Source organism: Theropithecus gelada, chromosome 11 (genome assembly GCF_003255815.1).
Source record: "Theropithecus gelada isolate Dixy chromosome 11, Tgel_1.0, whole genome shotgun sequence".
Lineage (NCBI taxonomy): Eukaryota > Metazoa > Chordata > Mammalia > Primates > Cercopithecidae > Theropithecus > Theropithecus gelada.
Genome location: NC_037679.1, coordinates 59355098 through 59382035, shown reverse-complemented (window position 1 = coordinate 59382035; position 26938 = coordinate 59355098). Strand labels below are relative to the sequence as shown.

General features: G+C 42.1%; 1 protein-coding gene across 2 annotated transcripts in view; it reads left to right on the top strand.

Annotated features, from left to right (window-relative positions):
• Positions 1 to 688: 688 nt before the first annotated feature.
• Positions 689 to 26938, top strand: part of UHRF1BP1L (UHRF1 binding protein 1 like) — a 111330-nt gene continuing 85080 nt past the window's right edge. For both annotated transcript variants that reach the window (XM_025403257.1, XM_025403258.1), the window contains exon 1: positions 689 to 961. In XM_025403257.1, the coding sequence (XP_025259042.1) occupies positions 918 to 961 (44 nt within the window). In that variant the 5' untranslated portion in view covers positions 689 to 917. The remainder of the gene's footprint in view (positions 962 to 26938) is intronic.

Genomic DNA, 26938 nt, shown 5'->3' with positions numbered 1-26938 from the left:
ATATGAAGAAAGGTGAGTAGGTCAAGAGAGCAAAGCAAGCAGAGGAGTTAATGGCCGATACTTAAACCATTCTGAGGAGGCCGGGTGCAGTGGCTCACGCCTGTACTCTCATCACTTTGGGAGGCGAGGCGGGTGGATCAGGAGGTCAGGAGTTCGAGACCTACTGGCCAATATGGTGAAACCTCGTCTCTAATAAAAATACAAAAATTTGCCGGCAGTGGTGGTGCGCACCTGTAATCCCAGCTACTCAGGAGGCTGAAGCAGGAGAATCGCTTGAACCCTGGAAGCGGAGGTTGCAATGAGCCGAGATCGCACCACTGGACTCCAGCCTGGGCGACAGAGCGAGACTCCTCTCAAAAAAAAAAAAAAAAAAGCAAAAAAAAAAAAAAGTCTGAGAAAATGAAAAAGGGAAGTAGGACATAGACAAATCAGCCACGGATCAGCGATGGAGGCAGGAACAACATCAGCGGAGGGGAGGAAGGAGGGAGGAGGGAGTATTAAGGCCAAGAAGGTTGGTGGATTGGGAGTCAAGGGCCTTGTGTCGCGATGTCTAAAAGGGACCCTGGCGCCAGGGCCGCAAACCTCCCGCCCCCGCCCAGAGCCCGCCCAGAGCCGGCGTTGGCCCCGCCCGGCCTCGTGCCGGCCCCGCCTGGAGCCGCCCCGCCCCCGCCCTCTCCCGAGTCTCTTAGGTGATGCTGCAGCCAAGATGGCGCCCGCGGCGGCTGTGGCGGCCTGAGCGCGATGCTCCGGGTTCTCGGCGGCGGCTGTGGCCTTGGCCGGGGCCTCGCGTCTCTCCCGGTCGTGAGCGATCAGCGCCTCTCCTGTGGCCGGGCTAGCCGGGACAGAGAGGAGACGGCCACGAAGAGAGGAGGCAGTGAGCAACAGGACGAGAGCGCGTCGACTCCAGCCTCGGCACCATGGCCGGAATCATCAAGAAACAAATCCTTAAGCACCTCTCCAGGTCAGTGAGCGCCTTGGACGTCGGCGCCAGTCAGCCTCCGCCCCAGCCGGCCCTGGAGTCAGCCTGCGGCTTCGGGGGCGGCGGCGCATGGCGGCTGTGCGGGAGGCGACCTTCGGACTTCCCCGCTCTGGCCGGGGCAGAGGTCGCGGCCCCGGATCTCGTCGCCCCCGGCGCCGGGGGCTGGCCTCACGAGTCGGTCCCTGACGCGTCCTGCCCCCGGGCGGGCGCGCGGAGGAGCGCGGAGCGTGGCTGGCTGGGATCGCTCCCGGCGCGGCGTCTGGGGGCGTCCCGGGTCCGCTCTGTGTGGTACTGCGCGGAGGCTGGTGGTGGCCTGGTGTCACCCAGGTGCCTGGTTAATGTGCGGGGCTGCAACTCGAGCTCGGTGCTCGTTCCCCTTGGAGCAGAGCGGTTCCGTTAACCGAGGGCTTCTGGCGCAATGTGGACTCTTAGTGGAGGCTGTGTTCTCAGTAAAACGTTAACCTTGTGATTGTTCTTCTGAATTCCTCCCACCTTGGCGTTCCCGCTCTGAGGCATCAGAGGGTGTGCCTGTTTGCACAGTTAGGATTTGTTTTAGGTAAATAAGCAGAGTTCGCAGCTTTGGCGAGTTCTTTCTGGAGTCATAAGACCCACATCATTCTTACTGAACTTTTTTTTTTTTTGGTTTTTGCTCTTTTTCCTCTGCAACTCTAAAATTCAGGGAGTTAACATCTGTGGTGATTAAACCCAAGACATGTCATTCTCTCCATTTCATAACGCGGTTTTAGTCAGAAACATGACTCAGTAAAGCTGGCAATTTGTTACTGCTCTTGGCTTCTCCATGTTTGTCTCAAGGCAGGCTAAATGTAGGATCTTGTTCCAAGTTGTTACCAGCGAACTCAAAGCGCTTGGTTAGGATCCCTTTCTGTTCTATTTGTAAGTTAATTTTAACTGATTTTGGGAAGACACTTGGTATGATGATAAACTCGTATAGTAAACATAATTCTTGATTCCCCAGATTGTCTTATACCACAGGTTATATATTGGGAACAGAATTACTACTTGTGTGATTCAGCAAATATTTTCCTCACTTATAATATTGAATAAGATATAGCTCTTTTTAAAAAAAGTAGCAAAGTATAGCAGCGTGTGTGTGTGTGTGTATATATATATATAGTATTTTTTAATAGTAGAGACGGGGGTTTCACCGTGTTGGCCAGGCTGGTCTCAAACGCCCAACCTCAGGTGATCCGCCCTCCCGGCCTCCCAAAGTGCTGGGATTACAGGTGTGAGCCACCACGCCCTGCGTGAATGTATATTTCTTAATGTTACCACTCATTGGAAAGTTTCTTTTAAAATTATATATATGGTCCAATTCTGAACTATCTTATTTTGGAAGGTTTTATCTATTTTTAATTTATGTCCTCCAGCCTTTCTCATACCCAGCTCCACAAGAAAATTCAGATCTGCAGAAAATGATTTGAATGCCTATTTTCTCACTCGTCCAAGGATGATGCTGCATAGCTAGTACCACTCTAGATGCTTAGAAGAACAGTAAATTAAATCAACAAATAGTGCATTAGAGTTTAATTCTTTTATAGAACTCCATTTGAGAGAGGCTCTTAAAAATTAATAGCATGTATACCAAAGTATAATAACAAAATTAAGAACAAAGATGTAATGGCTTACTGCATGAGATAGAAAACACCCATATATTGAAAATTGAGTCCTTAGGACTAATTTTTATTTTATTATTTATTTACATCTTTTTTGAGATGGAGTTTGGTTCTTGTTACCCAGACTGGAGTGCAATGGTGCAATCTTGGCTCACTGCAGTCTCCGCCTCCTGGGTTCAATCAATTCTCCTGCCTTAGCTTCCCAAGTAGCTGGGATTACAGGCATGCGCCACCACGCCTGGCTAATTTTTTAATTTTAGTAGGGACAGGGTTTCTCCATGGTGGTCAGGCTGGTCTCGAACTCCCACTCTCAGGTGATTCACCTGCCTCGGCCTCCCAAAATGCTGGGATTACAGGCCTGAGCCACCGAGCCCGGCCCTTAGGGTTAGTTTCTAAATCTTTATGATTTCTAATAGCTGTGGGATAAGTAATGTGATGAGGATTTTTTTGTTTTTTCAGAGATGAATTTTTGGGACGCTTGAATTTTCAGTTATTTCATATTTCAAAACATCCTTAACTCAGGTGACTAAAGAGTATCAAATTCTTATTTTTGGTTAATAAGTTAATCTTAATGCTAATTGCTGTCATCTCCTAAGAGAAATAGTTATTCAGAAATCTAAAGGCAGCTCATAATTGACAAAAGAAGGCAAGTGTTGTGATAAATTATAGTTACTCAGGTAGGAATGAACTTTTGAAATTACCTGGTTCAAGTTTAATTTTGTGGAGTATCCAGTAATGAAGATGTCACTACATTGACCTAGTGGTCTGGGATCCAGTAGAATACAGTTTACCAGGAAATAAACATACTACTTTCTAATACTAGACATCACATGAGGCCTGTGTATGCAACCCATTGCACCTTCTCAAAGGAGACCTTTCCTGACCAGAGTTTAAAATTGTGAGCCCCCATACTGCCAGTCCTCTTGCTTGTGTTATTTTTCTCCATAGCACTCATGCCTGTCTGTTATACATATTTATTTCTTTATGTATTTATTTGTTTTTCTCCACTTGAATGTAAACTCTATGAGAGCAGGCATTTTTTTCTTGAGGCTGGCATAAAGTGGATACTCAACAACTATTTGTTGCTTGAATGTGGATACATAACATGAATGAGCTTACTTTCTCTTACATTGCTCTTTTTTTACTGAGGCAAGACTACTGCCAACTTTCTTACAGATTTGGTAATGACCAGTTTCCCTGTGGCTTTAGAAGGCAGTGAGTAATTGAATCATTAAATAAATGTGGTGCCTTTGGAGTCCTGGGAAATGACCTAGTTCTTATAGGGGTTTATGTGAGGGGTCTTCCAGTAAAGAAATGACCTAGTTATTGTATGGGGGGAGGGGTTCTGCCAGTAAGGAGGAAGACTATGAACCAACATGAGAAAGAGCACTCACTTTTAGCCTTGAGGTTGAAATCTAGTGCAGTTGCAAGATTAAAACCATCTTTGCCTGTATGAAGGGACTTGAGAAGCTGGTATATTGGGAAAGTGTGAAAGAGGAATTGTTCTTAAGAGATTAACAAATGCTTTAAGTCAATGCTGAACTATTTGAGAACTGTACATCTATATACTTGTTTCTTGCCTAATACTTTGTATTCCAAGCGTCTCTTGAGTTGTTAATAAAAAATTTATCTACTTGAAGAATCTGAAATGAGGACAAGGAGTGTGATGAGGGGGCAGGGGGAGGTTAGAGTAGTGACATTTTTCCAACGTGAAACAGGAAAAGCTTTTGAAGGAGAAACTGCCCCGATTTTTCAAACTGTAATAGGACTGAATATATTTTGGGAAGATTTTCTAGGAGAGTAGTTTTTCACACGGGAATGGAAACTTCTAAAGAAAAGTCGTAGCAAATGTGAGAAAGGAAATAAAAGCAGAAGCTACCTTTCAGCTCAAGACGTTAGTGTGTGTATGTATGTATGTGTATACACAGGTACACATGTGTGAACAGGCGCTTGCAAATTGGCAAAGTGGACGTATATTTAATTAAGCCAGGACCTGAAAAGGGGTACAGACACTGTCCTCTCCTTCACTCCCTTAGGCTGAGGGCATACTCTGCTCTCCACAAGAGTTGGGAGAGAGTTGACTGGGCAGACATACACCTCACCTGGGTGGAGTCATTATATAGTTTAAAGCAGCAGTTGTCAACCAGGGTCAATTTGCCTCCTAGGGGACATTTAGCAGTGTCTCGAGATGTTTTTAATTGTCAAGACTTGGAGGGGAGGATAGTACTACTGCCATCTAGTGAATAGAGTCCAGGGATGCTGCTAGACATTCTACGTTGCACAGCATATTCCCCCACAACGAAGAATTATTTGCCCAAATGTCAGTAGTTCCGAGATTGAGAAACCAGTTTAAAGTGTACAGGTGTGTGTCATATGATTGAGCTAGGGTTCTGTGCTGGTAAAGTTGTTTTGCCTGCAAACATCAGAAACCCAATCTATTTAAGTAAAAAGGGAAATGTAACAGAAAGCAGAAGAATATCTGAACAACCAAATTAAGGAAAGAACAGGAACCGGCCAGCTCCTGGAATCTCTTTGGAAGAGTTCTTGGACCTTCCTCTTAAAGTAGCAGTAGGGTTTTTTTTTTTTTTTTTTTGAGACGGAGTCTTGCTCTGTTGCCCGGGCTGGAGTGCAGTGGCTGGATCTCAGCTCACTGCAAGCTCCGCCTCCCGGGTTTACGCCATTCTCCTGCCTCAGCCTCCCGAGTAGCTGGGACTACAGGCGCCCGCCACCTTGCCCGGCTAGTTTTTTTTTTTTTTGTATTTTTTAGTAGAGACGGGGTTTCACCGTGTTAGCCAGGATGGTCTCGATCTCCTGACCTCGTGATCCGCCCGTCTCGGCCTCCCAAAGTGCTGGGATTACAGGCTTGAGCCACCGCACCCGGCCATCAGTAGGGTTTTTTAATCTCGGCACCATTGACATTTTGAACTAGATAGTTCTTTGTTGTGAAGGTTGTTCTGTGCTGTGTAGGATGTTTAATGTCTCCAGACATTGCCAAATGTCCCATGGGTGGCAAAATTACTCCTGGTTGGGAGCTACAGCTTTAGAGTGCTGGCCTATCTTCCATAATTCCCAGTCTCTGATCTCTCCTGTCAGGTTTCAGAATCCCGAGGGATAACCTTTGTAACCCAATTTTGTCTATCCATGGTTCAATTAGCAATGGCAAAGGGTTGTACAGCAAAAATATGGTAATGGAGAGAGCTATTTTGAGTTAGGCTTGTTGCTCCATTTGTCATCTGTAATAGGCACTGCACTAAATTAGATTTCCAAGGGCCTCATTTGCTACGTTAGGGAAATTGAACTTCATCCTGGGGGTGAGGAGTGACTACTAATAAAGGTAAGAGGGATATGCTCATAAAAGCAGTTTCATTTTTGAAGTCTAGGGTTTAGGAGCAATATCTGGGGTGGAAATACGGAGTCTACAAATGGACTTTGAGTAACTTAAGTAGAAAATGGGGCCAGGTGTGGTGGCTCATGCCTTGTAATCCAAGCACTTTGGGAGGCCAAGTCAGGCGTATCACTTGAGCCCAGCAGTTTGAGATCAGTCTGGGAAACATGATGAAACTTGTCTCTACCCAAAATACAAAAATTAGCCAGTCTCATAACCCGGTCTCAAAAAAAAAAAAAAAAAGAAAAAAGAAAAAAGAAAAAAATTCATTATGGACAGTCGGAAGGGTTAAACACGTACAGGATTTTGTGTCTGAATGGCAAAGTGATGAGAAGGATTAGAGTGCCTCACTTTATGTTGATGGGATAGGCTACTAGATTGAGGCTATATAAGGAAGGGGAGGACAGGGCAGCAGCTGATAGCCTGGAGAGAAAAGGAAAGAACTATCAAAGGACTGGGAATGCTATCTAGGTGGAAGAGTAATGGAGTAAAAGAATGAGATAATTGGAAGGATTGGAGAATTTGTCTGAAACTGCCACATTGAAGTTTAAGATTTTAGAAGTGAAGTAGATCTGGTTTAGGAAAAGCTATCAGAGGCTGGGCGCCGTGGCTTACACCTATAATCCCACCACTTTGGGAGGCCGAGGCTGACGGATCACCTGAGGTCGGGAGTTCAAGACCAGTCTGACCAACACGGTGAAATCCTGTCTCTACTAAAAATACAAAATTAGCCGGGCGTGGTGGCACATGCCTGTAATCCCAGCTATTCGGGAGGCTGAGGCAGGAGAATTGCTTGAACCCGGGAGGCAGAGGTTGTGGTGAGCCAAGATCATTCCACTGCACTCCAGTCTGGGCAACAAGAGCGAAACTCCATCTCAAAAAAAAAGAAAAGAAAAGAAAAGCCATCTGATACGGCCATAGAAGTGAGTTGCTGAAGAAAAGTTAAGGTGCATATAATTGGAGATCAATACTAGGTCTAAAATCTTTCCAGTACTGACCGTTCCTAAAAGGAAATGCAGTGTAGCTTATTTAGTCTGCCAGACATTATTTTTTCAAATGCTAACTTCACATCATTATTGATAGGCTATTTGTATCATACACTTTTATGGTAAAGCTCAGTAAATAATTTTTGAGAATTTATGTATTTCAAGTTTTTGAGCACATATATGTGTGCTCAACATATATATTATATGTGTGCACATACATATATTTATGCCCACACAGTGGGCATTAGAGATACAAAGATGAGTAAGACATGGCTTCAGTTTGTGGGAAGCTTCAGTGATTCCTATTCTAATATAAGAAGCATGAGTAGGATCACTAACTGTAACCTGTTTCTAAATTGGACTGCTTGTCTGGCATTGCGGGTGATGTGAAAAAGGAAGAAAAAAATAAAAAATAAACTGTTGCCGTATGAAATTTGTGAGATTTTGCAACTGGGAAAAAAAACTGATTTAAATATTGTTTTCTGGATTATCAATTTACTTGGGTAGGTTCGAAGTGTTGTTTTTGTTTGTTTGTTTTGTTTTTTTGAGACAGAGTCTCGCTATTCCCCAGGCTGGAGTGCAATGGAGCAGTCTCAGCTCACTGCAACCTCCACTTCCTAGATTCAAGCAATACTCCTGCCTCAGCCTCCTGAGTAACTGGGATTACAGGCAGGCACGACCACACCCAGCTAATTTTTGTATTTTTAATAGAGATGGGGTTTCACCATGTTGGCCAGGCTGGCCTCAAACTCCTGACCTTGTGATCCACCCACCTTGGCCCCCCAAAGTGCTGGGATTACAGGCATGAGCCACCGTGCCCAGCTGACAGTATTCATTTTTAAGTAATCTCTAATGTGGATTTTGACACTGTATATACTAGTTGCTTATTTAAAATAATTTAAAGAGTGCCTGCCTTGTACCCGCTATTGTACCATACTGCTGGGGATGTAGCAGTTCACACACTAGGCAAAGATTCCTGCGCTCGTGGAGTTTACATTTTAATCAGAAACAGATAGTAAGTACATAAGTAGGTGAAATACATAGTACAGTATATCAGTGTGTTAATGAGAAGTACAATAAATTGGGCATGGAGTTTGCAATTTTAAATCCGGTGATTGGGAAGACTTAATTGACAAACTAATATTTGAGGCCGGGTGTGGTGGCTCACACCTGTAATCCCAGCACTTTGGGAGGCTGAGGTGGGCAGATCACTTCAGGCTAGGAGTTTGAGACCAGCCTGGCCAACATGGCGAAATCCTGTCTCTACTAAAAACACCGAAATTAGCTGAGCGTGATGGTGCGCACATGTAGTCTCAGCTACTAGAGAGGCTGAGATGGGAGGATTGCTTGAGCCCAGGAGGCAGAGGTTGCAGTGAACTGTGATAGCACCACTACACTCCAGCCTGCAGAGTGAGACCCTGTCTTTAAAAAAAAAAAAAAAAAGAAAGCAATATTTGAAAAGAGACCTGAGAGAGATGGTGGGAACAAATGCAAAGGGTCCAGAGCTGGGAACTTGTTTGATATTTTAAAAACATATGGAGGCCACCAATATAGTTGGAGAGAGTAAAGTGAGAAGAGGAAGATGCGATCAAAGAGAAAACACGAGCCAAATCATGTGGGACCTCATAGTGACTTTGACTTTTACTCTGAGATTGGAAGCCACTGGAATGCCTTGAGCCAAGGATCACTCTGGCAGCCATGTGGGAATTAAATAATAGGAGCACAAGGGCAGAAGCAGGAACTCAATTAAGAGACGTTAACCATTCAGGTGAGAGAGAAATTGGATTGAATGAAGGCAGATGCAGTGGAGTTGTTAAGATAGTCAGGTTCTAGATGTATTTTGAAGGTAGAGGCAGGGTTGACCGACAGATAAGATGTGGATTGATAGAGAAGAGAGCAGTAATGGGTGACCATCCAGAGTTTTTGACATAAGCAACATAAGCAACGGAAAAGGTGGAATTGCTATTAACTAAATTGGAAAATTGGAGAAGACTGCAGGAGGAGCAGGTTTTGTGGGCGAAGATCAGGGGTTTGTTTTGGATATGTTAATTTGGATGAAAGTTAGTTTCTTTTTTTTTTTTTTGGTTGTTTTTTTTGAGACAGAGTCTTGTTCTGTCACCCAGGCTGGAGTGCAGTGGCGCAATCTCAGCTCACTGCAAACCCTGCCTCCCTGGTTCAAGTGATTCTCCTGCCTCAGCCTCCCGAGTGGCTGGGATTACAGGCACCCACCACCATGTCTGGCTAATTTTTTGTTTTGTTTTGTTTTGTTTGTATTTTTAGTAGAGATGGGGTTTTACCATGTTGGCCAGGCTAGTCTCAAACTCCTGACCTCAAGTGATCCACCTACCTCAGCTTCCCAAAGTGCTGGGATTACAGACCTGAGCCACTGCGCCTGCCCGAATGTTAGATATTTTATTGGAGATGTCTTCCTTTTTATTTGTGATCTAATTTAGACTACATATGTTTTAGTCTGACAACAATGGAAGTATGTTTGTGGCTATCCTTTGGCTTATGCAATAAATAATTACTGAGAAGTGAATTGTGTGTTGAATTTTCAGGGGTGGATTTTTTGGTATTGGGGTTTTTTTTTCCTTTTAAGTGCATGTACTACAGTAGTCCTCCTCCATGGGCAACACATTTCAAGACCCCCAGTGGATGCCTGAAACTGCAGATAGTACTGAACTATATGTATATTGTGTTTTTTTCTTTATGTACATCCCTCTGGTAAAGTTTAACTTATAAATTAGTCACGGTAAGAGATTAACAAAAACTAATATGAAATGGAACAATTATAACAATGTCTGTATATTATAATAAAAGTTATGTGAATGTGATCTCTCTTCCTCAAACTATCGTACTGTACCACAGGTAACTGAGACCATGGAAAGGGAAATGTTAGGTAAGGGAGGACTGCTGTATACAGCAGGTGTCTTTCTCTTTCATATTAATTTCTAACTAAAACTGGATACTGATTCTTGTTGGGTGCTTGGTCTAGGAGATGTTGCAATATTAGCATACAAGAATCCTGGAATCAGAAGGTATTTGTTCCTATCTCAGAGAAGGAAATTATTAAAACATTGACATTTGTGACTTGTCCAAGGTCTCACAGATAGTGTTGAATGGTAAAGTCACTGATCCAGTACCCTTTTCATTTGATTTTTCTATGCTACCTATTAGGGTGTTTCCTACTCACCCCCACCCCACCTTAACTACTTTATTGCTTTTGTTTTTACCCAGCTCTCCACACCACTCTTGTTTTACCATCCTGCTGCAGTATCCCTTAGGAGATTCTTTTATGACTTGAGAATCATTTGACTCTGCAGTCCTTTGAAGTTAGAGGAACATAACATTTTGACTCAGCATTTCTTGAAAGTTGGGGGATGTCTCAGGCCATTCTGTGTTGCTATGAAAGATTACCTGAGGCTGGGTAATTTATTTTAAAAGAGAGGTTTTATTTATTTTTTTGAGACAGAGTCTCGCTCTGTCGCCCGGGCTGGAGTGCAGTGTCATGATCTCGGCTCACTGCAAGCTCCGCCTCCTGGGTTCATGCCATTCTCCTGCCTCAGCCTCCCGAGTAGCTGGGACTACAAGCACCCACCACCACGCCTGGCTAAATTTTTGTATTTTTAGTAGAGACAGGGTTTCACCGTGTTAGCCAGGATGGTCTCGATCTCCTGACCTTGTGATCCGCCAGCCTCAGCCTCCCAAAGTGCTGGGATTACAGGCGTGAGCCACTGCGCCCGACCTATTTATTTATTTTTGGGACAGTCTTTGTTGCTAAGGCTGGAAAACAGTGGCACAGTCTCAGCTCACTGTAACCTCCACCTTTCAGGCTTAAGCAATTCTTATGCCTCAGCCTCCTGAGTAGCTGGGATTACAGTAATGTGCCGCCATGCCTGACTAATTTTTGTATTTTTAGTACAGATGGGGTTTCACCATGTTGGCTAGGCTGGTCTCAAACTCTTGGCCTCAAGTGATCCACCCGCGTTGGCCTCCCAAAGTCCTGGGATTACAGGCGTGAGTCACTACGCCCGGCCAAAAAAGTTTATGTATAAAGACAAGAGGTTTATTTAGCTCATGGTTCTACTGGCTGAGAAGTTCAAGAGCATGGGGCTGGCTTCCAGATAGGGCTTTTATGCTGCATGACAACATAGTGGAGAAGGTAAGGGGAAGCAGACACTTGAAGAGGGGAGAACCTGAGGGATGTCCTGGCTTTATAACAACCTACTCACGTGGGAACTACTTTATTTGCTGTGAGAGCTTACTACTGCAAGAACAATACCAAGCCATTTATGAAGAATCTGCCCCCATGACCCAAGCACTTCCCACTAGGCGCCACCTCCCAACACTGTCACATTGGGGATCAGATTTCAACATGAATTTTGGTGGGGACAAATAAACCATATTCAGACACTTTCAGGGAAACATAATTTTTCTTTTTTTTGAATAATCTTCCTTTTTTGCAATATTACACTTTGCCTTAGTATTGCAGTTTAAACACTTTTTAAATAAGTCGATCTGTTATTTAATATGTGTTTTAAATTCTGCATATTGTATGCTTAGGATGAATAATTTGTTAAAATTAAATATTGGTATTTAACAGTGGGTATGGCTGGGCGCGGTGGTTCACGCCTGTAATCCCAGCACTTCGGGAGGCCAAGGCGGGCAGATCACCTGAGGTCAGGAGTTCGAGACCAGCCTGGCCAATATGGTGAAGCCCTGTCTCTACTTAAAAATACAAAAAATTAGCCAGGCATGGTGGCGCATGCCTGTAGTCCCAGCTACTCAAGAGGCTGAGGAAGGAGAATCGCTTGAGCCCAGGAGGTGGAGGTTGCAGTGAGCCGAGATTGTGCCACTGGACTCCAGTCTGGGCAACAGAGTGAGACTCCACCTCAAAAAAAAAAAAAAAGAAAGCAGTGGGTATTAGTGGCTGGAGTTTAGTTTGAATGTAAGTTACAAGTAAAAGGCTTTTGGTTATTTTCATAAGTGAAAATCGAGTAGTTATATTAAAATCAAGTTGTTCAAATAAAATTGAAGCCAGTATGATTCAGGATATAATTTGTTTGGTTTTTCCGACATTATATTCACTAGTAGTTTGATTGACAGTTGATTGACTTATTTTAAGATTATTCCCAGCCAAGATGAATGTTGTATATAAACTTTGAATTTCCATATTAGTCATCAACTAGGTTGAATTTGAACTTTATGCGTATTTACTCTTTTTCTTTTTCTTTTTTTTTTGAGACAGAGTCTCGCTCTGTTGCCCAGGCTGGAGTGCAGTGGCCAGATCTCAGCTCACTGCAAGCTCCGTCTCCCGGGTTTACTCCATTCTCTTGCCTCAGACTCCCGAGTAACTGGGACTACAGGCGCCCGCCACCTCGCCCGGCTAGTTTTTTTGTATTTTTTAGTAGAGATGGTGTTTCACCGTGTTAGCCAGGATGGTCTCGATCTCCTGACCTCGTGATCCACCCGTCTCGGCCTCCCAAAGTGCTGGGATTACAGGCTTGAGCCACCATGCCCGGCCGTATTTACTCTTTCTACCCAGAAATACTACTAAGAAAGAGGTCTGGCTTCTTTTTACCACTGCCAGTATAGCATCAAATGTTGTTTTCCTTTACTGTTGTCTATTTGTAAATCTTTAAAAAAATTTTTTAATAAATTTAAAAAATACATTTTTTAAAAGTTTAAATTATGTATTTATTTATTTATGTATTTTTTGAGACAGGGTCTTGCTCTGTCACCCAGACTGGAGTGCAGTGGCGTGATTATAGCTCACTGCAGCCTCGACTTCCCACGCTCTAGCAATCCTCCCACTTCAGCCTCTTGAGTAGTGGGGACCACAGGTGGGCACCACCATGCCTGGTGAATTATTGTACTTTTGATAGAGATGTAATTTTGCCATGTTGCCCAGGCTAGTCTCAAACTCTTGAGCTCAAACAATCCACCCACTTTGGCCTCCCAAAGTGCTGGGATTACAGGCATGAGCCACTATTTGTAAATCTTTTGTGTGTACTTTTGTTGTTAGGGATGAGTATTTGGGAATAAACTTCACGATACCAGAAAATTCAGTGATTTTAAGGTTTGGCAAAAACTATATATATATGTATGTATGTATTTTTTTAAGATGGAGTTTCTTTCTTGTCGCCCAGGCTGGAGTGCAATGGCACGATCTCAGCTCACTGCAGCCTCCACCTCCTGGGTTCAAGTGATTCTCCTGCCTCAGCCTCCCAGGTAGCTGGGATTACAGGTGCCTGCCACCGTGCCCAGCTAATTTTTGTTTGTTTTTAGTAGAGACGGTTTCACCATGTTGGCTAGGCTGGTCTCGAACTCCTGACCTCAAGTGATCCGCCTGCCTTGGCCTCCCAAAGTGCTGGGATTACAGGCGTGAGCCACTGCGCCCAGCCCAACTTGTTACTTTTGCTGTGCTGCAACTTTATATATAACTAAAATGCACTATAAAGAGGGGCATCCATAAAATGTAAGATTTATCTTATTTTTTGATTATTCCTGTTGGTAGATTATTCATTTCTACCAGTACTTAAGGAAGGTTCTATAAAATATACAAATAAAATTAAGATATAGGAATGTCTTCTGGAAACAGTCTTGTAGATGGCTGAATAAATAGAATTCAGAATAGATAATGAGTCTTATGAGAGTCACAAGCAAAATGCTATGCAACCTTAACAGAAAGAGACACAGTGAAACAGAGGTGGTCTGAATGTCAGAAAAGCTTGTAAAGAAGTGAAATAAGGCCAGGTGCGGTGGTTCACACCTGTAATCCTAGCACTTTGGGAGGCCGAGGGGGGCGCATCACTTGAGGTCAGGAGTTCAAGACCAGCCTGGCCAACATGGTGAAACCCCGTCTCTGCTAAAAACACAAAACAATTAGCTGGGTGTGGTGGCGCATGCCTGTAATCCCAGATACTCAGGAGGCTGAGGCAGGAGAGTCACTTGAACAGTGGAGGCCTCAGTGAACTGAGATCATGCCACACTGCACTCCAGCCTGCGCAACAGAGTTAGACTCTGTCTCAAGGAAAAAAAAAAAAAAAAAAAGAAAAAGGGCATAAATGACAGCTTGAGAGTAATAAAATAGTTATTAAATCTGTTTTCCTGAACTAGGGCATGTATACAAAGGAAATATTTAAGGCAAATATCCAGAGAAGTTAAGGGTAATTTTTTAGGTCCTCCAAATTTGGCTGCAATTTTATTTTCCAATATTACAATTTTCTCCTTTTTTTCTACCCATCTTTTGTTGTCTTATTCCTGCAACCAAATTGTCTGCATCTCTTCATAATAGGCCTTCATCCCTCAGCTTTATTTTAGTAGTACGTTCTCCATGGGCAGCTTTAATGAGGCTAATCATTGGCCTCCTCCATTTTAAAACTCCTTTAGGTCTTAAAGCATATCCTGTTTGTTTTATTAAAACAAATGCTTTGTTTTTTGTTAATTGTGTGGATAGTCATCTCTTGAAGGGCAGAATCGCCCTGATAATGTTTTAGAAGCCAGGGACTTTGCTTGTCTTGTTCACCATTGTATCTTTAGCATCTGCCACAGGACTGCAGTACGTAGTAGTTGTTCCAAAACATTTTTAACCGACCGGAGAAATAAATTTGTACTACTTTGGCCTCCATAGAATACATAGAACATAAATTGGTTGCCCTGAACACATTTTTGGCAGGTTTAACTAGTTGACTCTTATCCAGAAAATTTAGATTAAAAGCTTTTTTCCCCCCACGAATACTATAATTTTCCAATTTATTTTTGAGTATATAGATATGGCCTATTGCTGGATATCTCTTTGGTTTGCGGATTGTTTTTTATGGGTAGCTTTATGCCTCAGTATTCTCAGTGAAATGAGAATTACAATTAAAAGTGGGGCTTTTGGTACTTAAACCAATTTGATAATCTGTATGTGTAGATTGCTTGCTTTGTAGATTGCTTGTCTTAATTCATTTCATATAATGTAAATTATACAGTTCAGCCTTTGTATAACTTCTGCGACATAGTATCTCATTTTTGTTAATTGACAGTTTAATATAAAAAGATAATATGAATGTAATTGGGGAGTAGTAATAACAGTGATAGAGAAAATGAAGAAAATCCTAAATGGTTAATTCATCTTAGAATTTAGGCAGTGTGCCTTTAGTTAATCCAGTGTGAAATGCAACTGTATTTTTTTTCCAAAGTGCACCACAGCTAAATTTTTTTTTATCATCATTCCTTTCCTCTTCCTTCCCTTAAACTTGCTCCCTTCTGTGTCCCCTGTGTACCCATTCCCTGCAGCGTTCCCTGCTGGCTGTGGTGGAGATTGGTGTGCTGTGAATTGCATAATCACCCAAATGAGTACCAGAGGAGTCTAAGAAACCCTGGCAACTGACTGCTTGCTTTCACCAGGAATAGGGACCTTTTTCTGAATTTCCTGCCCTCAGGTAATACTTCTATTCCCCATCCTTTTTTTTTTTCCATTCTATAAATGCAAGCACTTAATATGCCTGGCATAAAGATACTTTGAGAATATTTTCTTACTGTTTTAGTCAGGTATCTATTTCATTTTCTTTACTATGTAGCTAGAGACTCATGTAATTCCTCTCTGAGTGTCGTCTTTTTTTTTGAGACAGAGTCTCACCCTGTAGTCAATGTGTTTTCTAACAGATAAGGTTTGGCAACATACTTAAAGTTATAACCATCTCTTCCTGATGTTGCAAGAGAGTTTTGTAACTTCCTGCCAGCTATTTGGAAATAGTAGTTAGCATTTGATCTACTTTTAAATGAATGGGTAAGGCTTCTTAGTCTAATGTAATTAGTGAGGTACAAGGTTCTTTTGATAAAGAGGCTGTTTTGAATAATTCTCTCATTCATCATTGAGGGATTTAAGAATTTATTTTGTGTATTTAATGTTAGTTATAATCTTTATCAAAGAGATTGAAATAAGTCTCACAAACAGCAGTACAAATGGGATTCTTTTTTTTTGAAGCGATTGGAGTGGTGGGGGGGATAAGGTGTTGCTCTGTTGCCCAGGCTAGGGTGCAGTAGTGCAGTCACTGTGCATTGTAACCTCAAACTCCGGGGCCCCAGTGATCCTCCTGCCTCAGCCACCAGAGTAGCTGGGACTATTGGCACGCACCCCATGCCTGGCTGTGTTTTTAAGTTTTTATAGAAATGAAGTCTCACTATGTTGCCCAGGCTGGTCTCAGAACTCCTGGGCTCAAGCAGTCCTCCCACCTAGGCCTCCCAAAGTGCCGGGATTACAGGTATGCACCAGCATGCTCTGCCAGGATTCATTTTTGAAGAGTTTAAGGGTTTTACCCCATTCTCTTCTACCCTCTCCTCTCCTTTTAAAAATTTCATTATCAGGGATAGCAGTTACATTATAAAACCAAGTTCTTGGAAATGGTGCTGAATTTCTTTCAATTTAGGACTCAGTGAAAAACCTAGAAACTCATATCACTGAATACTTCTAATTCTTGGGAAATTTATCCACATAAATACTTTGAACTTCCAAAAGTCTTGTGATGAATTGTTAATTAAATGCCACAAGTAGAATTGTGCAACTTATTACACACTTACCTAAGAGTAATGGACAATTGATAAACTTCTTGGATGTATGCTAACTAGCAATTGTATAGGCCTAGTGACCTAAATATTGTTTTACATTCTTGTCTGCATTGATTCCATGCTTTCCTTTTGGAATCTGGATCTCAAACAGAATTGCCAAGGGAAAGGTGCCAAGCTTTAACTTCAGGTAGAAACCTTTGAGATTCACTTTAATATATTAATAGTTAAAGTCTTTTACTGTTTAAAATGGCTTTCAAGGATGGTTCTGATTTTGTGTATACCTCTAGCAAATCCTCTGAGACACTTGCTCATGAAGTATAATCACAACTGTAGCCCTTTGTTTTTTCTAGATTATACCTCCTTAAAACATATCTTTTTTTTTTTTTTGAGACAGAGTCTCGCGCTGTAGCCCAGGCTGGAGTGCAGTGGCTGGATCTCAGCTCACTGCAAGCTCCGCCTCCCGGGTTCACGCCATTCTCCGGCCTCAGCCTCCCGAGTAGCTGGGACTACAGGCGCCTGCCACCTCGCCCGGCTATTTTTTGTATTTCTTAGTAGAGACGGGGTTTCACCGTGTTAGCCAGGATGGTCTCGATCTCCTGACCTCGTGATCCGCCCATCTCGGCCTCCCAAAGTGCTGGGATTACAGGCTTGAGCCACCGCGCCCGGCCTATCTTTTTTTTTTTAACCTGGTTTATGCTTAGCTTATTCAAGGTGAAGTGTATTCCAAGTTTTAACCACAGCTATCCATGTGTTGAATTATTCAAGTCATCTACCAAGATTAATTCCTTTTTCTTCTTTACCTTCCTATTTTAATCAGTCACGATTATATTGAAATAACTATTGAACTTATCCTCTTTATCCTGAACCTAGGACATAGCAAGTTGCTTGGAATAAAGTGGATGTCAGTAAGATTTGAATATCTTTCATCACCAGATTTTATTAATTGTTTATTGCATCAGTTGTTGCAACTAAACACTAAGTATTTTCATGTCCTTTGGGTCTCATACTTCTGTATTCCATCCTTGGCGCTGTTAAGAGAAAGATGTTTCCAAAATGCTAATCTTAACATTTAATTTCTTGCTAAAAATCTTTTAATGGCTCCTGTTTAAGCTTTTTTTTTAATAAAAAATTTTGTTTATAACAGTAGAATTTTTGTGCCCAAAGAGATTTTAAAATAGAACTTTACTACGTAAAGTAGACAAAAGTAGAGCTCCTCTAGTTGAATCAGTAATTGGACGGTGGGTGGTGGTAGTTCCTCTGGCATATTCTTTTTTTTTCTTGTCTCACCTGGGTTGAACCATGAGCAGTCTTCTTAGGGGCACTGTGGGAACAACATTGATGTATAGGTTAAAACCCATATTCCTTGGCGTGGAAAACAAGAGTCCTTCATGATCTGGCTTCAGTTGACTTCTCAAGGAATATTGTTTCTTTCCAAACTACCTGATGCCTTATCTTATGTCTGTGCCTACTGTGTGTGACCCTATAATCTTGAACATGCTGCTGCTGCCTCTGCCTGAAATGTCCTTCTCTCTGCCTTATTCACTTGGCAGAAACTTACTGTTAAAAACATAGCTTGAGTGCTGCCTACTTTTGTGAAGCCTTCCCAAAGTCTTCTTTACTATTTTCTTTATTTTAATAGATAGAGTGCCTTACTCCTTTGCCCTGGCTGTTCTCGAACTCCTGGGCTCAAGTGATTCTCCCACCTCAGCCTCCCAAAGTGTTGGGATTACAGGCATGAGCCACTGCACCTGGACACCTACTTTACTATTAACAGACTTGATCATCACCCTTTTCCTTGTGACTCTATTTTATCCTGTTGCCATTTTTATTGTATGACCTATCACATAGTACCTAGCACATAGTAAGATCATAACATATTGCAATGATTTATTTATACGCTTGCTTCTAATAATAAAATGTGAAGTTCTTGAAAACAGTAACTATTTCTTATTTGTGTGTGTGTTTTTTTTTATAACTATTTCTTATTTGTTTAAATTTCCCAAGAGCCTAATGAGTGACTGGCAAGTAGTAGGCACTCAGTTTTTGCTATGAAGGATATATGTCTAGTTGTGTCAGATCTTCTGGTATTTCAATAAAATCTAGATGCCCAGATTTTCTGCCCTGCCCCCCTCACTCTATTGCCACTCACTCTGTTGCCCATGCTGGAGTGCTATGGTGTGATCACAACTCACTGCAGCCTTGACCTCCCAGGTGTAAGTGATCCTCCTGCCTTATCCTCCCAAGTAGTTGAGACCACAGGTACGCCACCATGCTCAGCTAATGTTTTATTTTTTCTAGAGATGGGGGTCTCCCTATGTTTCCCAGAGTGGTCTCAAACTCTTGCCCTCAGCTAATCCTGCCTTGGGCCTCCCAAAGTGTTGGGATTGTAGGCATTAGCCACCATACCCAGCCTGATGCCCAGATTTTCTTTTTTTTTTTTTGAGATGGAGTCTCACTCTGTCACCCAGGCTGGAGTGCAGTGGTGCAATCTTGGCTCACTGCGGCCTCTGCTTCCCACGTTCTAGCGATTCTCCTTCCTCAGCCTCCCTAAGTAGCTGGGATTACAGGCGTGCACCACCATGTCTGGCTAATTTTTGTAGTTTTAGTAGAGACGGGGTTTCACCATATTGGCCAGGCTTATCTCGAACTCCTGACCTCAGGTGATCCGCCCATCTTGGCCTCCCAAAGTGCTGGGATTACAGGAGTGAGCCACTGTGCCCGGCCTTAATGCCCAGATTTTAATGTAAGGTCTATCCATGTATATATATGGACCTTTATGTGTGTGTGTGTGTGTGTGTGTGTATATATATATATATATTTAGGCAGGGTCTCACTCTGTCACGCAGGTGGGAGTATAGTGGTGTGATCATAACTCAATTCAACTTTTAACTCCTGGGATCAAACAATCCTTCTGCCTCAGCCTTCCAAGTGGCTAGGACTACAGGTATGTGCCACCATGCCCAGCTAATTTTTATTATTATTATTTTTTGAGACAGAGTCTCACTTTGTTTCCCAGGCTGGAGTGCAGTGGAGTGATCTCGGCTCACTGCAACCTCTGCCTCCTGGGTTCAAGTGATTCTCCTGCCTCAGCCTCCTTGAGTAGCTGGGATTACAGGCGCGTTCCACCATGCCCAGCTAAATTTTTTTTTTGTATTTTTAGTAGAGATGGGGTTTCACCATGTTGGTCAGGCTGGTCTCGAACTCCTGACCTCGTGATCCATCCTCAGCCGCCCAGAGTGCTGGGATTACAGGTGTGAGCCACCATGTCCAGCTAATTTTTTTTTTTTTTTTTAAATATTTTGTAGAGACAGGATCTCTGTGTTGCCCAGGCTGGTCTCAAACTCCTGGTGTCAAGCAGTCCTCCTTGCCTCAGCCTCCCTCAGTGCTGGGATTACAGGCATGAGCCACTGTGCCCTGCCTAGGTCTACCCATTTTTAATGGTTTTTATTTATTTCTTTCTTTATTTGAGAGACAAGGTCTCTCTCTCTCTCCCAGACTGGAGTGCAGGGTGTGATCATAGTGCACACTTAAACGCAGCCTCAAACGTCTTGGCTTAAGTGATCCTCCTGCCTCAACCTCCCAAGTAGCTAAGTCTACAAGCATGCACCACCATGCCTGGCTAATTAAAAAAAAAAAAAATTCTTGTAGAGATGGGGTCTTGCTATGATTCCCAGGCTGATCTTGAACTCCTGGCTTCAAGCAGTCTTTCTGTCTTCTGCCTTCCAAAGTGTTGGGGGTACAGGCATGAGCTACAATGCCTATCCTGTTTTAAAGGTTAACAACAAATTAAGATTTTTAAAAACACAGTGTGGGCCAAATAGTATCTGTGGGCAGATAGCTCACAGGCTGCCCGTCTGCATTCTTTCATTTTTTAAATGTTTATTTGGAAAAACCGGTTATATGAGATTGATTTTTTTTCATTACACGCATAATTACAAAAATAACCAAGTCAAACAAACTCTGTGTAAATTGAGAATGCATTAAAAAAAAAAAACTTTTTTTTTTTAACCATTTAAACCATTGGGAGCATACTTTGATTCTTGTTCCATTAACATTGTAGGTTTTATTTTAAAAAAATTTATGCCTTGACATTAATCATACTCAAAGAGCCTGTCCGTCAGAAGTTCTGGAGGCCCAGACTTGCAACAGGTTTAGTGGGTGAGGACTAGGGTGGCGGTGGGCAGTCTTGGGACTGAGCCCTCAACATGTGCGATGTGGGATCTGATACCATCTCCAGATAGACAGTGTCTGAACTGAATTACAGGGCACCCAGCTGGTGTCCACTGTTTGGTGTGTGGGGGAGAAAATTCCACACACATGATCGTGGAATTTTTCTGTGTTGATGATTATTGTTGTGTGAGCAGAGGAAAAACATGGTTAGAGAGTTTCCCTATACATCACAACACTCAGTTCCTTCTAAAATACCATATATATATTTTTTTTAATTTATTGTTTTTGGCTCTCTCTGCCCTGACTGTAGTAAGCCCTGCAGCGCAAAGATCTTTGTCTGTCTATTCTCTCATACATCCCAAGCACCCAGATTGGTGTCTGCCACATAGTAGGTCCTCAGTAAATATTTGTTGAATGTACAACACCTTTAATCTCTCAGACACTCTGCTAGGGACTGAGGACAAGATCCCTGCTCTCCTGGAGTTGATCTTCTAGTTGGGGAGAAGCAAACTTGTAAGAAGGCAAGTAATTGCAAATTCTGATAGACCAGGAAGATCAAAGTGGATGAAGCGAGCAGAGCATGAGAGGGGAGGAGAGAGGAGAGAAGCTGCTCTGAAGGGGTGATGAGTTAGGGTAAACCTAGGAGATGAGAAGGATGAGAGGGTGAAAAGCATGCCAGGCACAGGGAGCTTCTTGTCCAACTGTTCTCAGGGGAGAAAAGTTTGACCTTTTCTAGGAACAGACGGAGAGAAGGCAAGGGATCCTAAGGGAGATGGTGCAAGGGCTTTTGGGCTTTGGGGGAGTTTGGGGTTTATCTAAAATGTAGTAGAGAAAAGGGTTCTTGAAGAGTTTTCAGCAGGGGTGGGGCATGTGGGATTTGTGTAAAGCAGGAGCAAACTACAACTCAAGGGCCTGCTTTGGCTCACTGCCTATTTTGGGAAACAAAGTTTTATTGGATCATAGACACACCATTAGTTTGAGCTACAAAGGCAGAATTTATGAAAAAGAAAATGTTTATACCTGGAATATATGCTAAGTCTTACAAATTTGTACTGAAAGCTCCTTGAGGGTAAGAGTTGCCATATATTGCTACAATGCCTAGTAAATGCTCAGTTTTTAAATATGGTTGAATTGAAAATTTATCAGTATGATAATGGAATGGTAACTAATCCTAAAATACCTCTTAAATTAAAATTGTACAGGTTTAGTTATAGTCTGGGCTGTACTTTAATGAGACCTTCAGCATTTGACTTAACCTCTCTAGGCTTGACATTCTCTGCTATAAAATGAGGAGGTTGGATTAAATTATTTGATATTCTTTGTAGTATGAGGACTGCCTATGTCTCTACTTTTTTTTTTTTAAGCTTAGAATTGCTTCTAGTATCTTCATTGGATGGCAGATGCAATGGGGTGGTTTTCAAAAGGCTATGGTTCTAATACCTTATATGTTTTTATTCCCTTAGATTTTATTAATAGTTAACAAGTTCATTTATTTTATTTTATTATTTGAGATGGTGTCTCACTATGTTGCTCAGGCTGGTCTGGAATTCCTGGGCTTAGGTGATACCACCTTAGCCTCCTGAGTATCTGGGATTACAAGCAGGCACCACCATGCCTGGCTAAATTCATTATTTTTTTAACATTGTTTAACACAACAAAAAACGCACAAATCATAGGAGAAAAAAATAGTCCATCAAAATTAAAACGTGTGTCCTTCGAAAGACACTGTAACTACAGAGCAAACCATAGACTGGGAGAAAACAAATATAAGGAAATCTCAAACTCCCGACCTCACGTGATCCGCCCCCCGCCTCGGCCTCCCAAAGTGGTGGGATTACAGGCGTGAGCCACTGTGCGAGGCCTAGTTTGCATTTTCTAGAATTTTATATAAATGTGTATTTTTTTTCCTGGCTTCTTTCACTCAGCATAATTATCTTGCAATTAATGTATTTTGTTATATGCATACCTTCTTATTGCTGAGTATTCAGTTGTGAATATGCCACAATTTATCCATTTACCTATTGATAAAAATTTGGGTTGTGTCCATTTGTCAGCTATTAGAAATGAATCTATTATGAACATTCATGTATAAATCTTCATGAGGACATAGGACTTTGTCTCTCTCTCTCTCTCTCTCTCTCTCTCTTCCTCTCTCTTTTACATAATTGTATGTGCTATGCTTTCATATGAAGGACCTAAGATTTTCATTCCTTTTAAGTAAATTCCTAGTAGTAGAATGGTTAGGTATATGCTAGGTATATGTATCACTTTAAAAAAATTCCAAACAGCTTTCCAAAGTAGTTTCAACTTGTTTATTTTACATTCTCACAAATACGTATATGAGAGTTCCAGTTGCTCCATATCTTCACCAATACTCAGTATGGTTAGCCTTTTTAATTTTAGCTATTTTAATGGATAAGTAGTGGTATCTTACTATGGTTTTTAATTTGCATTTTTCTGATGACTAATGTTGGGCATCTTTTCAAGTGCCTGTCTGCCATCTGTGTCTTCTTTGGTTCCAGAGTCCCTTTAAATCTTTTGCCTATTTTATTTTTTATTTTTTTCTTTTTTGAGATGGAATCTTGCTCTGTCACCCAGGTTGGAGTGCAGTGGTGCAATCTTGGCTCACTGAAACCTCCACCTCCTAGGTTCAAGGAATTCTTCTGCCTCAGCCTCCTGAGTAGCTGGGATTAGAGGCGCCTGCCAGCACACTCAGCTAATTTTTGTATTTTTAGTAGAGATGAGGTTTTGCCATTTTGGCCATGCTGGTCTCAAACTCCTTATCTCAGATGATCCGTTCGCCTAGGCCTCCCAAAATGCTGGGGTTACAGGCGTGAGCCACCGCGCCTGGGCCTTTTGCCTATTTTATTAGTGAATTGTCTTATTTTCAAGTTGTAAGAATTAAAAAAAAAAATTGTAGGTACAAGTCGTTTTTCAAAGCTTTGGAAATATTTTCTCCCAGTCTGTGGTTTGCCCTAGGTACAGTGTCTTTCGAAGGGCAGAGGTTTTAATTTTGATGGACTATTTTTTCTCCTATGATTTGTGCTTTTTTTGTTGTGTTAAATCTGCCAAACTCAAGGTCACCAATATTTTCTTCTATATATTCCTTCCTTCCTCCCTCCCTCCCTCCCTCCCTGCCTTCCTCCCTTCTCTCCTCCCTCCCTCCCTCCTTTCCTCCCTGCCTTCCTCCCTTCCCTCCTCCCTTCCTCCCTTCCTCCCTTCCTCCCTTCCCCCCTTCCCTCCTCCCTTCCCTTCCCCCTTCCCTCCCTCCCTCCCCCCCATACCTCCTTCTCTCCCTTCCTTCCTTCCTTCCTCCCTCCCTCCCTTCCTTCCTTCCTCCTTTTTTGAGATGGAGTGTTGCTCTATCGCCCAGGCTGGAGGGCAGTGGCGCAATCTTGGCTCACTGCAAACTCCGCCTCCCGGGTTCACGCCATTCTTCTGCCTCAGCCTCCCGTGTAACTGGGACTACAGGTGCCCGCCACCACGCCCGGCTAATTTTTTTGTATTTTTAGTAGAAACGAGGTTTCACCATGTTAGCCAGGATGGTCGGGATCTCCTGACCTTGTGATCCGCCTGCCTCAGCCTCCCAAAATGCTGGGATTACAGTCGTGAGCCACCGCGCCCGGCCATTTTCTTCCATATTTTAAGAAGTTTTAAAGTTGTAGTTCTTAGATTTAGGTCTGTGATAATTTAGAGTTAATTTTTGTTTATGAGGTGAGGTAACTGTCAAGGTTTTTTTGTTTTGTTTTGTTTGTTTGCCTACGGCTATAACAGCATTCTGGTACCGTTTGTTAAAAATATTTTCATTGACTTGTTTTTGCACCTTTGTTGGAAATTAGCTAACCGTAAATTTGGGTCTATTTCTGGACTCTGTATTTTGTTGCATTTATTATTTATTTACACCCACGATTATTAGACTGCCTTGATTACTGTAGCTTTTAGATAAGTCTTGAAATTGGCAGTATAATGTTTCCAACTTTGTTCATCTTTTTCAGAGTTTTTTTTGGATATTCTAGGTCTTCTGCATTTTCATAAAAATTTTAGAATCAGTATGTCATTTCTCTCAAAAAAGAAACCTGCTTGGGTTTTGCTTAGGGTTGCCTTGAATCTCTAAGTCTTTTTGAGAGACTTGATGACATTTGAACAGTATTGAGTTTAACCCACTAATATGTTTTATTTCTTCATTTATTTAGATCTTCAATTTCTTGAAACAGTATTTTGTAGTTTTCAGTTTCTAAGTCTTGCACACCTTTTGACAAATTTATCCCTAAAAATTTCATATTTCTTATGCTAATGTTAATGGTACTTTAAAATGTTCAGTTTCTGATTGTTGCTACATATAGAAACATAATTGATTTTTTTTTTTTAATTTTATTCTATTTTTGAGACAGTCTTGCTGTGTTGCCCAGGCTGGAGTGCAGTGGCATGATTTCGGCTCACTGCAACCTCTGCCTCCTGAGTTCAAGCCGTTCTCCTGCCTCAGCCTCCCGAGTAGCTGGGACTACAGGTGCGCGCCACTATGCCCGGCTAATTTTTGTATTTTTAGTAAAGACAGGGTTTCACCATGTTGGCCAGGCTGGTCTTGAACTCTTGACCTTGTGATTTGCCCGCCTTGGCCTCCCACAGTGCTGGGGTTATATGCATGAGCCACCACGACCAGCTGATTTCTTTATTATAATTTTTGTTGAGTGAAATTTACATACCATAAAATGGATAAACTTTCCATAATCAGTCTGATTTTTAAAAAATAAGCGTTTAATCTTAGAATAGTTATAGATTTATAGAAAGGTTGTGAAGATAATACAGAATTCTCATACTCAACATGCAGTCTCTCTTATTAGCATTTTACATTTGTATGGTTTGTCACAATTAACTAATGTTGATAATTATTAGATATTATTAGCCATACTGTGTTCAGATTTCCTTAGTATTTCTTTTACCCAATGTCCTTTTTCTGTTCCATGGTCCCATTCCAAATATATTACATTTAGTTGTCATGTCTTTTTAGGCTCCTCTTGGTTGTGCCCATTTCTCAGACGTTCCTTGTTTTTGATGACCTTGAGAGTTCTTTTGTTTTGTTTTGAGATGGTCTCACTCAGTCTTCTAGACTGGAGTGCAGTAGTGTGATTATGACTCAATGAGACTCGACCTCCTGGGCTTAAGCGGTCCTCCCGCCTCAGCCTCCTGAGCAGCTGGGACTACAGGCATGTGCCACTACGCCTGGCTAATTTTTTACTTTTGTAGAGAACATAAGCCACCGTGCCCAGCCAACCTTGAAAGTTTTGAGGAGACCTGGCCAGGTGTTTTGTATAGTTTTCTTTCAATTGGGGTTCGTCTGCTGTTTTCCTTTAAAAAAAAATTCAAAAATTTGTATAAAATTACTAATTTTTTCTAGGACCGAGAGAAATGCAAATTTCAACTGTGTCAAACTATCTTTGGTTGCTCTTTAAAATCAATACACATACAGTCCAGGATTGATAACAGTAGTATAAAAAAGGCATTCTTTGTATCTCCTCCATGATAAATCTATGATTTTAAATCTGATGCATACAAATGAGTCCCCCAGATAACTTCCTAAAATGGAGAAATGGAGATTTCTAGACCCTGCTCCATATCAAGAGCACCAGAATCTCTGGGAATGGGCTTGAAATGGAGTAGTTTTAAAAAGCACCCCAAAGGCCAGGTGTGGTGGCTCACGCCTGTAATCCCAGCACTGTGGGAGGCCACAGCAGGAGGATTGCTTGAGCCCAGGAGTTTGAGACCAGCCTGGGCAACATGGCAAGACCCCATCTCTATAAAAAAAAATAAAAATGAACTGGGCATGGTGGTGCTGGGCATGTTGAGGAGGTCGAGGTTGAGGGAGGAGAGGTTGAGGCCTGGGAGGATCACTTGAGCCCAGGAGTTCAAGGCTGCAGTGAGCTGTGATCACACCCAACTGCAGTCCAGCCGGGGCGACAGAACGAGACTGCCTCAAAATAAAAAGTTCTGCGGGTAATTCTGAAGTCACTAGTGTATGTCTACTCTTTTTCTTAGGATTAGATTGGTGTTAGGGGTTTTTGGCAAGAAGACCACAGAGGTTAGTTAAGAGCTGTTTCATGTCAAATCAAGGGTATATATTATCAACATGTCTTATTATTGTTGATGCTGACTTTGATAACCTGGCTGATGTAGCATTAGCCAGGTTCTCCACTGTAAAGTTACTTGTTTCCCCTTTTTCATACTGAACATT